This window comes from Triticum urartu, chromosome 2 (assembly GCF_003073215.2).
Source record: "Triticum urartu cultivar G1812 chromosome 2, Tu2.1, whole genome shotgun sequence".
Classification (NCBI taxonomy): Eukaryota; Viridiplantae; Streptophyta; class Magnoliopsida; order Poales; family Poaceae; genus Triticum; species Triticum urartu.
Genome location: NC_053023.1, coordinates 655,266,529 through 655,285,801, shown reverse-complemented (window position 1 = coordinate 655,285,801; position 19,273 = coordinate 655,266,529). Strand labels below are relative to the sequence as shown.

Sequence of the window (19,273 nt, the reverse complement as noted above, 5' to 3'; positions counted from 1 at the left end):
TTTCCAATAAGGGAGAAGGTATAATTACCTTATCAAGTTCTACTTTCCTCCCACTCACTTCTTTCGAGAGAAACTCCTTCTCTAGAAAGGATCCATTCTTAGCAACGAATGTCTTGCCTTCGGATCTGTGATAGAAGGTGTACCCAACTGTCTCCTTTGGGTATCCTATGAAGACATATTTCTCCGATTTGAGTTTGAGCTTATCAAGATGAAACTTTTTCACATAAGCATCGCAACTCCAAACTTTAAGAAACAATAGCTTAGGTTTCTTGCCAAACCATAGTTCACACGGTGTCGTCTCAACGGATTTAGATGGTGCCCTATTTAACGTGAATGCAGTTGTCTCTAATGCATAACCCCAAAACGATAGTGGTAGATCGGTAAGAGACATCATAGATCGCACCATATCTAATAAAGTACGGTTATGACATTCGGACACACCATTACATTGTGGTGTTCCAGGTGGCGTGAGTAGTGAAACTATTTCACATTGTTTTTAACTGAAGGCCAAACTCGTAACTCAAATACTCTTCTCTACGATCAGATCGTAGAAACTTTATTTTCTTGTTACGATGATTTTTCACTTCACTCTGAAATTCTTGGAACTTTTCAAATGTTTCAGACTTATGTTTCATCAAGTAGATATACTCATATCTGCTCAAATCATCTGTGAAGATCAGAAAATAATGATAGCTGTCGCGAGCCTCAATATTCATCGGACCACATACATCAGTATGTATGATTTCCAACAAATCTGTTGCACGCTCCATTGTTTCGAAGAACGGAGTCTTAGTCATCTTTCCCATGAGGCATGGTTTGCAAGCATCAACTGATTCATAATCAAGTGATTCCAAAAGCCCATCAGCATGGAGTTTCTTCATGCGCTTTACACCAATATGACCTAAAAGGCAGTGCCACAAATAATGCACTATCATTATTAACTTTGCATCTTTTGGTTTCAATATTATGATTATGTGTGTCACTACGATCGAGATCCAACGAACTATTTTCATTGGGTGTGTAACCATATAAGGTTTTATTCATGTAAACAGAACAACAATTTATTCTCTTACTTAAATGAATAACCGTATAAACATGATCAAATCATATTCATGCTCAACGCAAACACCAAATAACACTTATTTAGGTTCAACACTAATCCCGAAGTTATAGGGAGTGTGCGATGATGATCATATCAATCTTGGAACCACTTCCAACACACATCATCACTTCACCCTTAACTAGTCTCTGTTTATTTTGCAACTCCCGTTTTGAGTTACTAATCTTAGCAACTGAACTAGCATCAAATACTAAGGGGTTGCTATAAACACTAGTAAAGTACACATCAATAACATGTATATCAAATATACTTATGTTCACTTTGCCATCCTTCTTATCCGCCAATCACTTGGGGTAGTTCCGCTTCCAGTGACCAGTCCCTTTGCAGTAGAAGCACTTAGTCTCGGGCTTAGGATCAGACTTGGGCTTCTTCACTTGAGCAGCAACTTGCTTGTCGTTCTTCTTGAAGTTCCCCTTCTTCCCTTTGCCCTTTTCTTGAAACTAGTGGTCTTGTCAACCATCAACACTTGATGTTTTTCTTGATTTCTACCTTCGTTGAATTCAGCATCACGAAGAGCTTGGGAGTTGTTTCCGTTATCCCTTGCATATTATAGTTCATCACGAAGTTCTACTAGCTTGGTGATGGTGACTAGAGAATTCTGTCAATCACTATCTTATCTGGAAGATTAACTCCCACTTGATTCAAGCGATTGTAGTACCCAGACAATCTGAGCACATGCTCACTGCTTGAGCTATTCTCCTCCATCTTTTAGCTATAGAACTTGTTGGAGACTTCATATCTCTCAACTCGGGTATTTGCTTGAAATATTAACTTCAACTCCTGGAACATCTCATATGGTCCATGACGTTCAAAATGTCTTTGAAGTCCTGATTCTAAGCCGTTAAGCATGGTGCACTAAACTATCAAGTAGTCATCAAATTGAGCTAGCCAAACGTTCATAGCGTCTGCATCTGCTCCTGCAATAGGTCTGTCACCTAGCGGTGCATCAAGGACATAATTCTTCTGTGCAGCAATGAGGATAAACCTCAGATCACGAATCCAATCCGCATCATTGCTACTAACATTTTTCAACTTAGGTTTTTTCCAGGAACATATCAAAATATAAACAGGGAGCAACAACGCGAGCTATTGATCTACAACATAGATATGCTAATACTACTAGGACTAAGTTCATGATAAATTAAAGTTCAATTTAATCATATTACTTAAGAACTCCCACTTAGAAAGACATCTCTCTAATCCTCTAAGTGATCACGTGATCCAAATCAACTAAACCATAACCGATCATCACGTGAAATGGAGTAGCTTTCAATGGTGAACATCACTATGTTGATCATATCTACTGTATGATTCACGCTCGACCTTTCGGTCTCAGTGTCCCGAGGCCATATCTGCATATGCTAGGCTCGTCAAGTTTAACCTGAGTATTCTGCGTGTGCAAAACTGGCTTGCACCCGTTGTAGATGGACGTAGAGCTTATCACACCCGATCATCACGTGGTGTCTGGGCACGATGAACTTTGGCAACGGAGCATACTCAGGGAGAACACTTTTATCTTGAATTTAGTGAGAGATCATCTTATAATGCTACCGTCAAACAAAGCAAGATAAGATGCATAAAGGATAAACATCACATGCAATCAATATAAGTGATATGATATGGCCATCATCATCTTGTGCTTGTGATCTCCATCTCCGAAGCATCGTCATGATCACCATCGTCACCGTTGGGTACACCTTCTATCACAGATCCGAAGGCAAGACATTCGTTGCTAAGAATGGATCCTTTCTAGAGAAGGAGTTTCTCTCGAAAGAAGTGAGTGGGAGGAAAGTAGAACTTGATAAGGTAATTATACCTTCTCCCTTATTGGAAAGTAGTTCATCACAGAAATCTGTTCCTGTGACTACTACACCAATTAGTGAGGAAGCTAATGATGATGATCATGTAACTTCAGATCAAGTTACTACCGAATCTCGTAGGTAAACCAGAGTGAGATCCGCACCAGAGTGGTATGGTAATCCTGTTCTGGAAGTCATATTACTAGACCATGACGAACTTGCGAACTATGAGGAAGCGATGATGAGCCCAGATTCCGCGAAATGGTTTGAGGCCATGAAATCTGAGATATGATCCATGTATGAGAACAAAGTTTGGACTTTGGTTGACTTGCCCGATGATCGGCAAGCAATTGAGAATAAATGGATCTTCAAGAGGAAGACGGACGCTGATAGTAGTGTTACTATCTACAAAGCTAGAATTGTCGCAAAAGGTTTTCGACAAGTTCAAGGTGTTGACTACGATGAGAGTTTCTCACTCGTATCTATGCTTGAGTCTGTCCGAATCATGTAGTAATTGCCGCATTTTATGAAATCTGGCAAATGGATAAACAAAACTGCATTCCTTAATGGATTTATTAAAGAAGAGTTGTATATGATGCAACCAGAAGGTTTTGTCAATCCGAAAGGTGCTAACAAAATGTGCAAGCTCCAACGATCCATCTGTGGACTGGTGCAAGCATCTCGGAGTTGGAATATACGCTTTGATGAGTTGATCAAAGCATATAGTTTTATACAGACTTGCGGTGAAGCCTGTATTTACAAGAAAGTGAGTGGGAGCACTACAACATTTTTGATAAGTATATGTGAATGACATATTATTGATCGGAAATAATGTAGAATTATTCTGTAAAGCATAAAGGAGTGTTTGAAAGGAGTTTTTCAAAGAAAAACCTCGGTGAAGCTGCTTACATATTGAGTATCAAGATCTATAGAGATAGATCAAGACGCTTGATAAGTTTTTTCAATGAGTACATACCTTGACAAGATTTTGAAGTAGTTCAAAATGGAACAGTCAAAGAAAAAGTTTCTTGCCTGTGTTACAAGGTGTGAAGTTGAGTAAGACTCAAAGCCCGACCACGGCAGAAGATAGAAAGAGAATGAAAGTCATTCCCTATGCCTCAGTCATAGGTTCTATAAAGTATGCCATGATGTGTACCAGATCTATTGTATACCATACACTATGTTAAGAGAGGGAGTACAATAGTGATCTAGGAGTAGATCAATGGACTGCGGTCAAAATCATCCTTACTGGAATAAGGATATGTTTCTCGATTACGGAGGTGAAAAAAGGTTCGTCGTAAAGGGTTACATCGATGCAAGTTTTGACACTGATCCAGATGACTCTAAGTCTCAATCTGGATACATATTGAAAGTGGGAGCAATTAGGTAGAGTAGCTCCATGCAGAGCATTGTTGACATAGAAATTTGCAAAATACATGCGGATCTGAACGTGGCAGACCCGTTGACTAAACTTCTCTCACAAGCAAAACATGATCACTTTTTGGGTCTTAATCACATAGAGATGTGAACTAGATTATTGAATCTAGTAAACCCTTTGGGTGTTAGTCACATGGAGATGTGAACCAATCACATAAAGATGTGAACTATTGATGTTAAATCACATGGCGATGTGATCTAGATTATTGACTCTAGTGCAAGTGGGAGACTGAAGGAAATATGCCCTGGAGGCAATAATAAAGTTATTATTTATTTCCTTATATCATGATAAATGTTTATTATTCATGCTAGAATTGTATTAACCGGAAACATAATACATGTGTGAATACATAGACAAACAGAGTGTCACTAGTATGCCTCTACTTGACTAGCTCATTAATCAAAGATGGTTATGTTTCCTAACCATAGACAAAGAGTTGTTATTTTATTAACGGGATCACATCATTAGTTGAATGATCTGATTGACATGACCCATTCCATTAGCTTAGCACCCGATCGTTTAGTATGTTGCTATTGCTTTCTTCATGACTTATACATGTTCCTATGACTATGAGATTATGCAACTCCCGTTTGCCGGAGGAACACTTTGTGTGCTACCAAACGTCACAACGTAACTGTGTGATTATAAAGGAGCTCTACAGGTGTCTCCAAAGGTACTTGTTGGGTTGGCGTATTGCGAGATTAGGATTTGTCACTCCGAATGTCGGAGAGGTATCTCTGGGCCCTCTCGGTAATGCACATCACTTAAGCCTTGCAAGCATTGCAACTAATGAGTTAGTTGCGGGATGATGTATTACAGAACGAGTAAAGAGACTTGCCGGTAACAAGATTGAACTAGGTATTGGATACCGACGATTGAATCTCGGGCAAGTAACATACCGATGACAAAGGGAACAACGTATGTTGTTATGCGGTCTGACCGATAAAGATCTTCTTAGAATATGTAGGAGCCAATATGGGCATCTAGGTCCCGCTATTGGTTATTTACCGGAGACATGTCTCGGTCATGTCTACATTGTTCTCGAACCCGTAGGGTCCTCACGCTTAAGGTTTCGATGACAGTTATATTATGAGTTTATACGTTTTGATGTACCGAAGGTTGTTCGGAGTCCCGGATGTGATCACGGACATAACGAGGAGTCTCGAAATGGTCGAGACACAAAAATTGATATATTGGACGGCTATATTCGGACACCGGAAGTGTTCTGGGTGATTTCGGAGAAAACCGGAAAGCCGGAGGGTTACCGGAAACCCCCCGGGAGAAGTAATGGGCCATATGGGCCTTAGTGGAGAGAGAGAGGGGCAGCCAAAGGTGGGCCGCGCGCATCCTCCCCCCTGGTCCGAATTGGACTAGGAGAGGGGGGCGGTGCCCCCCTTTCCTTCTCCCTTCCCACTTCTTTCCCCCTCCTAGTAGGAGTCCTACTCCTACTAGGAGGAGGACTCCTTGGCGCGCCATAGGGGCCGGCCGGCCTCCTCCTCTCTTGAACCTTTATATACGGAGGCAGGGGCACCCCAGAAACACATAAGTTGATCCACGTGATCATATTCTTAGTCGTGTGTGGCGCCCCCTGGCACCATAGTCCTCGATAATATTGTAGCGGTGCTTAGGCGAAGCCCTGCGACAGTAGTACATCAAGATCATCACCACGCCGTCGTGCTGACGGAACTCTTCCCCGACACTTTGCTGGATCGGAGTCCGGGGATCGTCATCGAGCTGAACGTGTGCTAAAACTCGAAGGTGCCGTAGTTTCGGTGCTTGATCGGTCGGGCCGTGAAGACGTACGACTACATCAACCGCGTTGTCATAACGCTTCCACTGTCGATCTACAAGGGTACGTAGATCACACTCTCCCCTTTCGTTGCTATGCATCACCATGATCTTGCGTGTGCGTAGGAATTTTTTTGAAATTACTACGTTCCCCAACTGTGGCATCTGAGCCTAGGTTTTATGTGTTGATGTTATATGCACGAGTAGAACACAAGTGAGTTGTGGGCGATATAAGTCATACTGCTTACCAGCATGTCATACTTTGGTTCGGCGGTATTGTTGGATGAAGCGGCCCGCACCGACATTACGCTTACGCTTACGCGAGACCGGTTCTCCCGACGTGCTTTGCACATAGGTGGCTTGCGGGTGACAGTTTCTCCAACTTTAGTTGAACCAAGTGTGGCTACGCCCGGTCCTTGCGAAGGTTAAAACAGCACCAACTTGACAAACTATCGTTGTGGTTTTGATGCGTAGGTGAGATTGGTTCTTGCTTAAGCCCGTAGCAGCCACGTAAAACTTGCAACAACAAAGTAGAGGACGTCTAACTTGTTTTTGCAGGGCATGTTGTGATGTGATATGGTCAAGACGTGATGAGATATAAGTTGTTGTATGAGATGATCATGTTTTCTTGAAGTTATCAGCAACTGGCAAAATCCTTATGGTTGTCTCTCTATTGCATAAGATGCAAGCGTCCAATAATTACTTTACTTTATCGCTATGCGATAGCAATAGTTGCAAGAGCAATTGTTGGCGAGACGACCACGTGACGACACATTGATATAGATCAAGATGATGGAGATCATGGTGTCATGCCGGTGATGATATAGATCATGACAGTACTTTGGAGATGGAGATCAAAGAAGCAAGATGATGATGGCCATATCATGTCACATATTTTGATTGCATATGATGTTTATCTTTTATACATCTTATTTTTGCTTAGTTTGACGGTAGCATTTTAAGATGATCTCTCACTAATTATCAAGAAGTGTTCTCCCTGAGTATGCACCGTTGCGAAAGTTCTTCGTGCTGAGACACCACGTGATGATCAGGTGTGATAGGCTCTACGTTCAAATACAACGGGTGCAAAACAGTTGCACACGCGGAATACTCAGGTTATACTTGACGAGCCAAGCATATACAGATATGGCCTCGGAACACGGAGACCGAAAGGTCGAGCGTGAATCATATAGTAGATATGATCAACATAGTGATGTTCACCAATGAAACTACTCCATCTCACGTGATGATCGGACATGGTTTAGTTGATTTGGATCACGTGATCACTTAGAGGATTAGAGGGATGTCTATCTAAGTGGGAGTTCTTAAGTAATATGATTAAATTGAACTTAAATTTATCATGAACTTAGTCCTGGTAGTATTTTGCAAATTATGTTGTAGATCAATAGCTCGCGTTGTTGCTTCCCTGTGTTTATTTTGATATGTTCCTAGAGAAAATTGTGTTGAAAGATGTTAGTAGCAATGATGCGGATTGGATCCGTGATCTGAGGTTTATCCTCATTGCTGCATAGAAGAATTATGTCCTTGATGCACCGCTAGGTGACAGACCTATTGCAGGAGCAGATGCAGACGTTATGAACGTTTGGCTAGCTCAATATGATGACTACTTGATAGTTTAGTGCACCATGCTTAATGGCTTAGAATCGGGACTTCAAAGACGTTTTGAACGTCATGGACCATATGAGATGTTCCAGGAGTTGAAGTTAATATTTCAAGCAAATACCCGAGTTGAGAGATATGAAGTCTCCAACAAGTTCTATAGCTAAAAGATGGAGGAGAATCGCTCAACTAGTGAGCATGTGCTCAGATTGTCTGGGTACTACAATCGCTTGAATCAAGTGGGAGTTAATCTTCCAGATAAGATAGTGATTGACAGAATTCTCTAGTCACCATCACCAAGTTAGTAGAACTTCGTGATGAACTATAATATGCAAGGGATAACGGAAACAACTCCCAAGCTCTTCGTGATGCTGAAATCAACGAAGGTAGAAATCAAGAAAAACATCAAGTGTTGATGGTTGACAAGACCACTAGTTTCAAGAAAAGGGCAAAGGGAAGAAGGGGAACTTCAAGAAGAACGACAAGCAACTTGCTGCTCAAGTGAAGAAGCCCAAGTCTGATCCTAAGCCTGAGACTAAGTGCTTCTACTACAAAGGGACTGGTTACTAGAAGCGGAACTACCCCAAGTGATTGGCGGATAAGAAGGATGGCAAAGTGAACATAAGTATATTTGATATACATGTTATTGATGTGTACTTTACTAGTGTTTATAGCAACCCCTCAGTATTTGATGCTAGTTCAGTTGCTAAGATTAGTAACTCGAAACGGGAGTTGCAGAATAAACAGAGACTAGTTAAGGGTGAAGTGACGATGTGTGTTGGAAGTGGTTCCAAGATTGATATGATCATCATCGCACACTCCCTATAATTTCGGGATTAGTGTTGAACCTAAATAAGTGTTATTTGGTGTTTGCGTTGAGCATGAATATGATTTGATCATGTTTATACGGTTATTCATTTAAGTAAGAAAATAAATTGTTGTTCTGTTTACATGAATAAAACCTTATATGGTTACACACCCAATGAAAATAGTTCGTTGGATCTCGATCGTAGTGATACACATAATCATAATATTGAAACCAAAAGATGCAAAGTTAATAATGATAGTGCAACTTATTTGTGGCACTGCCGTTTAGGTCATATTGGTGTAAAGCGCATGAAGAAACTCCATGCTGATGGGCTTTTGGAATCACTTGATTATGAATCAGTTGATGCTTGCGAACCATGCCTCATGGGCAAGATGTCTAAGACTCCGTTCTTCGGAACAGTGGAGTGTGCAACAGATTTGTTGGAAATCATACATACTGATGTATGTGGTCCGATGAATATTGAGGCTCGCGACAGGTATCATTATTTTCTGATCTTCACAGATGATTTGAGCAGATATGAGTATATCTACTTGATGAAACATAAGTCTGAAACATTTGAAAAGTTCAAAGAATTTCAGAGTGAAGTGAAAAATCATCGTAACAAGAAAATAAAGTTTCTACGATCTGATCGTAGAGAAGAGTATTTGAGTTACGAGTTTGGCCTTCAGTTAAAAACAATGTGAAATAGTTTCACTACTCACGCCACCTGGAACACCACAATGTAATGGTGTGTCCGAACGTCATAACCAAACTTTATTAGATATGGTGCGATCTATGATGTCTCTTACCGATCTACCACTATCGTTTGGGGGTTATGCATTAGAGACAACTGCATTCACGTTAAATAGGGCACCATCTAAATCCGTTGAGACGACACCGTGTGAACTATGGTTTGGCAAGAAACCTAAGCTGTTGTTTCTTAAAGTTTGGAGTTGCGATGCTTATGTGAAAAAGTTTCATCTTGATAAGCTCAAACTCAAATCGGAGAAATATGTCTTCATAGGATACCCAAAGGAGACAGTTGGGTACACCTTCTATCACAGATCCGAAGGCAAGACATTCGTTGCTAAGAATGGATCCTTTCTAGAGAAGGAGTTTCTCTCGAAAGAAGTGAGTGGGAGGAAAGTAGAACTTGATAAGGTAATTATACCTTCTCCCTTATTGGAAAGTAGTTCATCACAGAAATCTGTTCCTGTGACTACTACACCAATTAGTGAGGAAGCTAATGATGATGATCATGTAACTTCAGATCAAGTTACTACCGAATCTCGTAGGTAAACCAGAGTGAGATCCGCACCAGAGTGGTATGGTAATCCTGTTCTGGAAGTCATATTACTAGACCATGACGAACTTGCGAACTATGAGGAAGCGATGATGAGCCCAGATTCCGCGAAATGGTTTGAGGCCATGAAATCTGAGATATGATCCATGTATGAGAACATAGTTTGGACTTCGGTTGAATTGCCCGATGATCGGCAAGCAATTGAGAATAAATGGATCTTCAAGAGGAAGACGGACGCTGATAGTAGTGTTACTATCTACAAAGCTAGAATTGTCGCAAAAGGTTTTCGACAAGTTCAAGGTGTTGACTACGATGAGAGTTTCTCACTCGTATCTATGCTTGAGTCTGTCCGAATCATGTTAGTAATTGCCGCATTTTATGAAATCTGGCAAATGGATAAACAAAAATGCATTCCTTAATGGATTTATTAAAGAAGAGTTGTATATGATGCAACCAGAAGGTTTTGTCAATCTGAAAGGTGCTAACAAAATGTGCAAGCTCCAACGATCCATCTGTGGACTGGTGCAAGCATCTCGGAGTTGGAATATACGCTTTGATGAGTTGATCAAAGCATATAGTTTTATACAGACTTGCGGTGAAGCCTGTATTTACAAGAAAGTGAGTGGGAGCACTACAGCATTTCTGATAAGTATATGTGAATGACATATTGTTGATCGGAAATAATGTAGAATTATTCTGTAAAGCATAAAGGAGTGTTTGAAAGGAGTTTTTCAAAGAAAAACCTCGGTGAAGCTGCTTACATATTGAGTATCAAGATCTATAGAGATAGATCAAGACGCTTGATAAGTTTTTTCAATGAGTACATACCTTGACAAGATTTTGAAGTAGTTCAAAATGGAACAGTCAAAGAAAAAGTTTCTTGCCTGTGTTACAAGGTGTGAAGTTGAGTAAGACTCAAAGCCCGACCACGGCAGAAGATAGAAAGAGAATGAAAGTCATTCCCTATGCCTCAGTCATAGGTTCTATAAAGTATGCCATGATGTGTACCAGATCTATTGTATACCATACACTGTGTTAAGAGAGGGAGTACAATAGTGATCTAGGAGTAGATCAATGGACAGCGGTCAAAATTATCCTTACTGGAATAAGGATATGTTTCTCGATTATGGAGGTGAAAAAAGGTTCGTCATAAAGGGTTACATCGATGCAAGTTTTGACACTGATCCAGATGACTCTAAGTCTCAATCTGGATACATATTGAAAGTGGGAGCAATTAGGTAGAGTAGCTCCATGCAGAGCATTGTTGACATAGAAATTTGCAAAATACATGCGGATCTGAACGTGGCAGACCCGTTGACTAAACTTCTCTCACAAGCAAAACATGATCACTTTTTGGGTCTTAATCACATAGCGATGTGAACTAGATTATTGAATCTAGTAAACCCTTTGGGTGTTAGTCACATGGAGATGTGAACCAATCACATAAAGATGTGAACTATTGATGTTAAATCACATGGCGATGTGATCTAGATTATTGACTCTAGTGCAAGTGGGAGACTGAAGGAAATATGCCCTGGAGGCAATAATAAAGTTATTATTTATTTCCTTATATCATGATAAATGTTTATTATTCATGCTAGAATTGTATTAACCGGAAACATAATACATGTGTGAATACATAGACAAACAGAGTGTCACTAGTATGCCTCTACTTGACTAGCTCGTTAATCAAAGATGGTTATGTTTCCTAACCATAGACAAAGAGTTGTTATTTGATTAACGGGATCACATCATTAGTTGAATGATCTGATTGACATGACCCATTCCATTAGCTTAGCACCCGATCGTTTAGTATGTTGCTATTGCTTTCTTCATGACTTATACATGTTCCTATGACTATGAGATTATGCAACTCCCGTTTGCCGGAGGAACACTTTGTGTGCTACAAAACGTCACAACGTAACTGGGTGATTATAAAGGAGCTCTACAGGTGTCTCCAAAGGTACATGTTGGGTTGGCGTATTTCGAGTTTAGGATTTGTCACTCCGAATGTCGGAGAGGTATCTCTGGGCCCTCTCGGTAATGCACATCACTTAAGCCTTGCAAGCATTGCAACTAATGAGTTAGTTGCAGGATGATGTATTACGGAACGAGTAAAGAGACTTGCCGGTAACAAGATTGAACTAGGTATTGGATACCGACGATCGAATCTCGGGCAAGTAACATACCGATGACAAAGGGAACAACGTATGTTGTTATGCGGTCTGACCGATAAAGATCTTCTTAGAATATGTAGGAGCCAATATGGGCATCCAGGTCCCGCTATTGGTTATTGACCGGAGACATGTCTCGGTCATGTCTACATTGTTCTCGAACCCGTAGGGTCCGCACGCTTAAGGTTTCGATGACAGTTATATTATGAGTTTATACGTATTGATGTACCGAAGGTTGTTCGGAGTCCCGGATGTGATCACAGACATAACAAGGAGTCTCGAAATGGCTGAGACATAAGAATTGATATATTGGATGGCTATATTCGGACACCGGAAGTGTTCCGGGTGATTTCGAAGAAAACCGGAAAGCCGGAGGGTTACCGGAAACCCCCCGGGAGAAGTAATGGGCCATATGGGCCTTAGTCGAGAGAGAGAGGTGCAGCCAAAGGTGGGCCGCGCGCCTCCTCCCCCTGGTCCGAATTGGACTAGGAGAGGGGGGCGGCGCCCCCTTTCCTTCTCCCTCCCCACTTCTTTCCCCCTCCTAGTAGAGTAGAGGACTCCTTGGCGCGCCATAGGGGCCGGCCGGCCTCCTCCTCTCTTGAACCTTTATATACGGAGGCAGGGGCACCCCAGAAACACATAAGTTGATCCACGTGATCATATTCTTAGCCGTGTGCGGCGCCCCCTGCCACCATAGTCCTCGATAATATTGTAGCGGTGCTTAGGCGAAGCCCTGCGACAGTAGTACATCAAGATCGTCACCACGCCGTCGTGCTGACGGAACTCTTCCCCGACACTTTGCTGGATCGGAGTCCGGGGATCGTCATCGAGCTGAACGTGTGCTAAAACTTGGAGGTGTCGTAGTTTTGGTGCTTGATCGGTCGGGCCGTGAAGACGTACGACTACATCAACCACGTTGTCATAACGCTTCCGCTGTCGCTCTACAAGGGTACGTAGATCACACTCCCCTCTCGTTGCTATGCATCACCATGATCTTGCGTGTGCGTAGGAAAATTTTGAAATTACTACGTTCCCCAACAGTTAAACCATACATTGAAACTATGTGAAACATTTCAATGCAACAATAAATGCGATCATAATCACAACCAAGGTAAAAATTGATCCAACGGCATAATGATACCAAGCCTCGATATGAATGGCATATTTTCTAATCTTTCTCATCTTCAACCGCATTGCATCCATCTTGATCTTGTGATCATCGACGACATCCGCAACATGCAACTCCAATATCATCTTCTCCTCCTCAATTTTTTTTGTTTTTTCCTTCAAGTAATTGTTTTCTTCTTCAACTAAATTTAACCTCTCGACAATAGGGTCGGTTGGAATTTCCGGTTCAACTACCTCCTACATAAATAAAATCTATGTCAACTTGATAGGCATAATTGTCATAAACAATAAATGAACCAGATAGTTATAAAAGATAATATATACCACATCCGAATCATAGCCAGGACGAGGGCCGACGGGGGCGGATACCAAAACCATCGCACTATTTAAGCACAAGCAATAATAAAAGTAAGAAAATTAGACAAGTATCTATCTAAAGTAAGAATTATTTTTCTTTCAGAAGAAGATAACAGGCTCACCACAGTGGTGCAGGCGACGAGATCGGCGCGGGCGATCGACGGCGGTGAAGACGGGGACGGGACGTGACGGACCGCTAAACCTAGACAAATCTCGGGGAAAATGGAGCTTGAAGGTCGAGCTTCGAGAGAAGAAAGCTTAACTAGCGTGGCTTGGGCATTTCATCAAACACCTCGTGTGCATAGCAGGTGAGCTAGAGCACCCAAATGCCCTCTCCTCGCCGGCCAGAAAAAACTGAGCACTGTGGAGTGCTCTGCTACAACGACGGGGTATATATAGGCAACTCATTTGTCCCGGTTCATGGCTGGAACCGGGACTAAAGCCCAGCCTTCTGTCCCGGTTCGAGCCAAGAACCGGGACCAATGTTTGTGGGCCAGGAGCGAGGCCCATTGGTCCCGGTTCGTGCCTGGAACCGGGACAAATGTATCCATACAAACCGGTACCAATGCCCATGAGGCCCCGGCCGGCCCCCTGGGCTCACGAACCGGGACGAATGCATCCATTGGTCCCGGTTTGTGGAAGAACCATGACTCATGGGCTGGCCAGGCCCGAACGAAAGCCCATTTTTCTACTAGTGCGCTTAGGTCGCTGTCAAGCGACATAGCGCGTACCCCTTCGCCTGCTGCTGTTTCTGTGGGCCGACCCATTCGGGGTTTCACCTGAACCTTCCCTGAACCGGGTTTTTTGTTTTTGTTTTATTTTTTCTTTCTTTTCCTTTTCTCGATTTTTTCTTTTTCTTTTTTGATCTGTTTCAGTTTTTTTCTTATCATTTTTATTCTGATTTTTTGCATGGTAATACATGTCTCATTCATATCATAAAGATCAAAGTACAAATCACGTAAGGACTAACATGACAAAACTGAAAAGATAGAAGAATATATTTGAGGTTGACACCAACGCACGTTACCTGCCTTCGGCACCACCATAGCAGCCATCGAAGAAAAGAACGACATATCACCTCATCACCCGAGCTCGACACGGCTCCATCGCTGATATATAGTTTTGCGGACCTCCAAGATGGCTCACCAAAAGTGAAGCATTTGCCGTTGAACGAATCAGATCGGGACAACACCCCAGACACATCATCAAACTCCTGATCTGGCACCCCACCACGACTAAGACACCGAAGGAGGAGACCATACCTGCCATCCACGAACCACGAACCCAGCACATGTTTTGTCTTTCAGATGTCGTCGATGCAGACCACAATCTGCATCAGCTCCTGACCTACCTCCCAAACTCCGCGCCGACACTGGAGCAAACGCCGTTGCAACTGTGGAACCCGAGGACACATGTCCACAACGAGGATGCCGCCGCCAAGCCATCCTTGATTGAACAGACCGGTTTTCAAATCCATCCCCAACCATAGGACCGATGGCCTCGTCACAGAAGGATCCGAAGAATCTTTATTCAACACCGTCATCGTCGCCGCCGAAGTCAAGACGATGAACAAACCTGAAAATCTAGACTACAAGGAAGTAAAAACGATCCACGCGCGTAGATCCGGCGACCCCCTCACCACTGACGACTGAGGTCGCCAGCGGAGGGAAGCCGCCGGAGGACGGCGCTGGAATATTGGCCTCTTCTTACAACGGCTAGGGTTTCAGCCGGGACGAGTGGAAAACATTTTTATTCTTGTTTTTCATGGTTAGCTGTTCCCAGACGATCAATTCAAACAAAAAAAAATCAACTAAAAGAAACTATTCCCAGACGGGATAGAGAGAGAATCGAATCGCTGCCGCCAGTCAAAGAGAATCGCTGACTTGCCACACCACGCAGCTCGTCTACGGCGAGGTCATGGCGGAGATGATCGCGATATCGCTCTCGGCGAAGGTCGCCGCAACACTGTCGCGCGGTGCGGCCGCCGACATCTCCTCTCTCGTGACCGTCCGCTCGGGCATCGCCGCCGCGGCGCGGGACCTGGAGCTCCTCCGCGCGTTCCTCCGGTTCGCCGACTCCTGCCGCGGCGCGGACGCGCTCGTCTCCGCCTGGGTGGACCAGATCCGGGACGTCGGCTTCGAGCTGGAGGACGCCGCGGACGAGTACGCCTTCCTCTCCGGCGGCGGCTTCGTCCGCGCCTGCGCTAACTTCGGCGCGTGGGTCGCTCTGGCCAGACGGCTAGGCAAGGCGCGGGCGAGGCTCCGCGACCTGTCGGATGCCAAGGAGCGGTACGGCATCCGACAGGCTGAGGCCTCCGCGTCAAGCTCCGCTCCCGACGGCGGCACCGGGCCCGTTGTAGGCCAGAAGCTAGCGGAAGCAGCGCATTTCGTGGAGCATGGGGAAATCGTCGGCGTTGCGGCGCACAGAAGGTTACTGATGAAATGGCTTACGGAGGACCTTGACTCTCGGAGGTCGCTGGTCGCCGTGTGTGGGATGGGCGGCGTTGGCAAGACCACTCTGGTCACCAGCGTGTACAAGGAAGTCGCCGCAAGCCGCTACTTCGACTGCGCTGCATGGGTGTCCGTCTCCAAGAACTTCACGACGGATGACCTCCTAAGGAAAATTGCCAAAGAATTGCACCGGGACGCCCGTGCCGGCATGCCAGACATTGACGAGATGGACTACCGGTCGCTGGTGGAAGCTTTGCATGGGCATCTCGCCAACAAGAGGTACCTGTTATTGCTGGATGATGTCTGGGATGCCAATGCGTGGTATGAAATCCGCAATGCGTTGGTTGATGATGGAACCGGGAGCCGGATAATCATCACGACACGCAGTCAAGATGTTGCCTCTCTCGCAGCATCCACCAGGATCATCATGTTGGAACCGCTACGTGAGCAAGAAGCATGGTCCTTGTTTTGTAACACCACATTCAGGAAAGATGACAACCGGGAGTGCCCGCATCATCTGGAGCATTGGGCTGTGAAGATACTGGGCAGATGTTGTGGTCTACCATTAGCAATTGTATCAGTTGGTAACCTCCTTGCATTGAAGGATAGAACGGAATTTGCTTGGAAGAATGTCCATGACTGCCTTGACTGGAATGAAAGCAGTGTTCGTGGAATTGGGCAAGTGTCAAGCATACTGAATCTGAGCATTGACGATCTGCCTTATCACCTGAAGAGATGTTTGCTGTATTGCAGTATATACCCTGAAGATTTCTTGATCAAAAGGAAAATTCTGATCAGGTTGTGGATTGCAGAAGGCTATATTGAGGAAAAGGGCCAGGGCACATTGGAGGAGATCGCGGATGATTACCTGAACCAGCTAGTGCAACGTAGCCTGTTGCAGGTCACGCTAAAAAATGAGTTTGGAAGAGTGAAGCGGCTCTGCATTCATGACTTGATCAGAGATTTGATTCTGCAAAGGTCCATGAAGGAAGGGTTCATTGTATTCTCAAAGTGTTCGCCAGCATTGGAGTCAAGCAAGAAAATCCGTCATCTTATACTTGACCGATGCGAAACTGATCATATAACAGTTCCAAAGTTGACATCGATTCGCTCCTTCAATGCATTTATGGCAGATATGGATTCTTCAGTCTTGTCGGGTTTTAGGTTATTAACCGTTTTAAACTTATGGTTCGTTCAGATAGACAAACTACCTAGCTCACTGACCAATCTTCTTAATCTGCGGTATCTTGGCATCCGGTCCACTCTCATTGAAGAGCTTCCACAGGAATTGGGGAAATTACATCACTTGCAAACTTTAGACACCAAGTGGTCCATGGTCCAGAGGTTACCGCCTAGCATCGCGAAGCTCAAGAGCCTGCGCCACCTGATATTGTATAGACGCCGATCTGCAGATTTTAGGTATCCAGGGCCTGGTTCAGCAATTGTATTTCCACAGGGACTACAAAATCTAACCTGCCTGCAGACCCTTAAATACGTTGAAGCTGATGAGAACATGGTCAAATCCTTAGGAAGCTTGAAACATATGAAGAGCTTAGAGCTATTTGGTGTGCATGAGAGCATTCTTGTTCATTTGCCCTCATCCATCTCCAAAATGAGTGGCCTTCTGCGCTTGGGAATTGTCAGTCGAGATGCTAATGTATCATTGGACTTGGAGCCATTTTCTCAACCACCAATAAAGCTACAGAGACTTTCATTGACAGGGATGTTAGCAAGAGGTAAGTTGCCTTCATGGGTTGGCCGCCTTGATAGCCTCGTGCAGTTGCGTTTATGTTCATCTGAGCTCAAGGGAGATTCAATTGGATTGCTCTCATCACTTCCCAGGCTGTTACATCTTACCCTGAACAATGCATACAGCGACAAGAGCTTGACCTTTCCAGAAGGCTGTTTTCCAGTTCTTAAGAAGCTGAGTTTACATGACTTGCCTAACCTTTCTCATGTAGAGTTTCAAAAAGGGAGTCTTGTACATCTAAATGAGCTAATCTTAGGCCGTTGTGACCTAACTGAAATACCCCAAGGCATCGAGAACCTCACACAGCTTGACAACCTTGAGCTTTTTGAAATGCCAAGTGAGATGATACAAAAGATTCAAGATGGAGAAACATTACAGGGGAATTATGAAGATTCTCAGCGCACTACAACTGTTAAGAACATCCACTGGTATAATGGACAATTGTTGCAGAAAACAATTTACACCAACCTATTCACTGTTCAAATGTAGGGCATTGAAAAATGGATGCAGCATTGTGTGAAGTCTGCTGGATTTGCTGGGCACTAAAAAGATGGATGGGCATCAATCACCTTCTTGGAGGCGTCATTTTGAGGTTTTGGCACTGCTTCCACTTTGTTCCTTCTCCAGCCAGCTTTGACGGTTCAGGCAACGGCCAGAGGTGTTGTTTCAGAGTTTCGGACCCTCATCTCTTTGTCATTGGTAAAGAACCTGTTGGTTACGGAATGTGCATTGCCATGAAACAAGGAGGCACGTGTGTGTGTGTGTCCTCAATGCTTCGCCATGGTGTTGTTGTAGAGGCCGGGTTCATGTATTTGTATCAGCTTGATGCTTCAATAAATAGCCGGTTTCCAAGCAAAAAAAGTGAAGCATGCCCAGATACTGTAAAGCATGCACTGATATACAAATCCAATTAGTGAATGAAGTTTGATCTTGAACTGTGGACTTAAAACCCTCCTTCTTATTTTATCTTGTGGATTTTATAGCATTTGTGGCCACATTGGCAGTGATCTAGGGTGATAATTCTGCTGGGGCTGCACATATTAGTACAGGAGAAATTAGTCGCTGCATTTCACAGGAAAAAGACATGTTCACTGGATCACGGATCTCAGTGCTTTATAGCATACTTTCTGTAGTTACTGTAAATTTTAAATGCTCATCAGTTGGTTTACCATATGTTCTCGAATGGTGATGGCTTTCATATAGAATGGAACAAGTGTTTTACACAAGCTTTTCATGAATATATGAATTTGTCAGCAGATTGCTGCAAGGAGCACAATGGATTAACAGATAAATGAAATAAGATTAACATGATGACATTCTGAGATACCTCTTTACACATAACATTATAACAGAAGACGGAGCGAACTGAATTCAAGCTATTACACAAGATTCTGGTATTATGTCATACGGAGACGTAGAAGGGAACAGTTATTAAGCCCACTTCTAGTAGTAAGAAAGACTTCACGAAATTGTCGATCATGAAGTTCCTCACAGGCTTTACATCCACTGCATCAGGTGATATGAACATTTCTCCACTC

At 43.5% G+C, this 19,273-nt stretch overlaps 1 protein-coding gene across 1 annotated transcript; it reads left to right on the top strand.

Annotated features, from left to right (window-relative positions):
* The first annotated feature begins 15,368 nt into the window (after positions 1-15,368).
* Positions 15,369-18,684, top strand: LOC125539475 (disease resistance protein RPM1-like). Its single transcript, XM_048702933.1, has one exon. It carries the CDS (start codon positions 15,453-15,455, stop codon positions 18,222-18,224), a length of 2,772 nt encoding a protein of 923 aa, XP_048558890.1. The 5' UTR covers positions 15,369-15,452; the 3' UTR covers positions 18,225-18,684.
* The last annotated feature ends 589 nt before the right edge of the window (positions 18,685-19,273 follow it).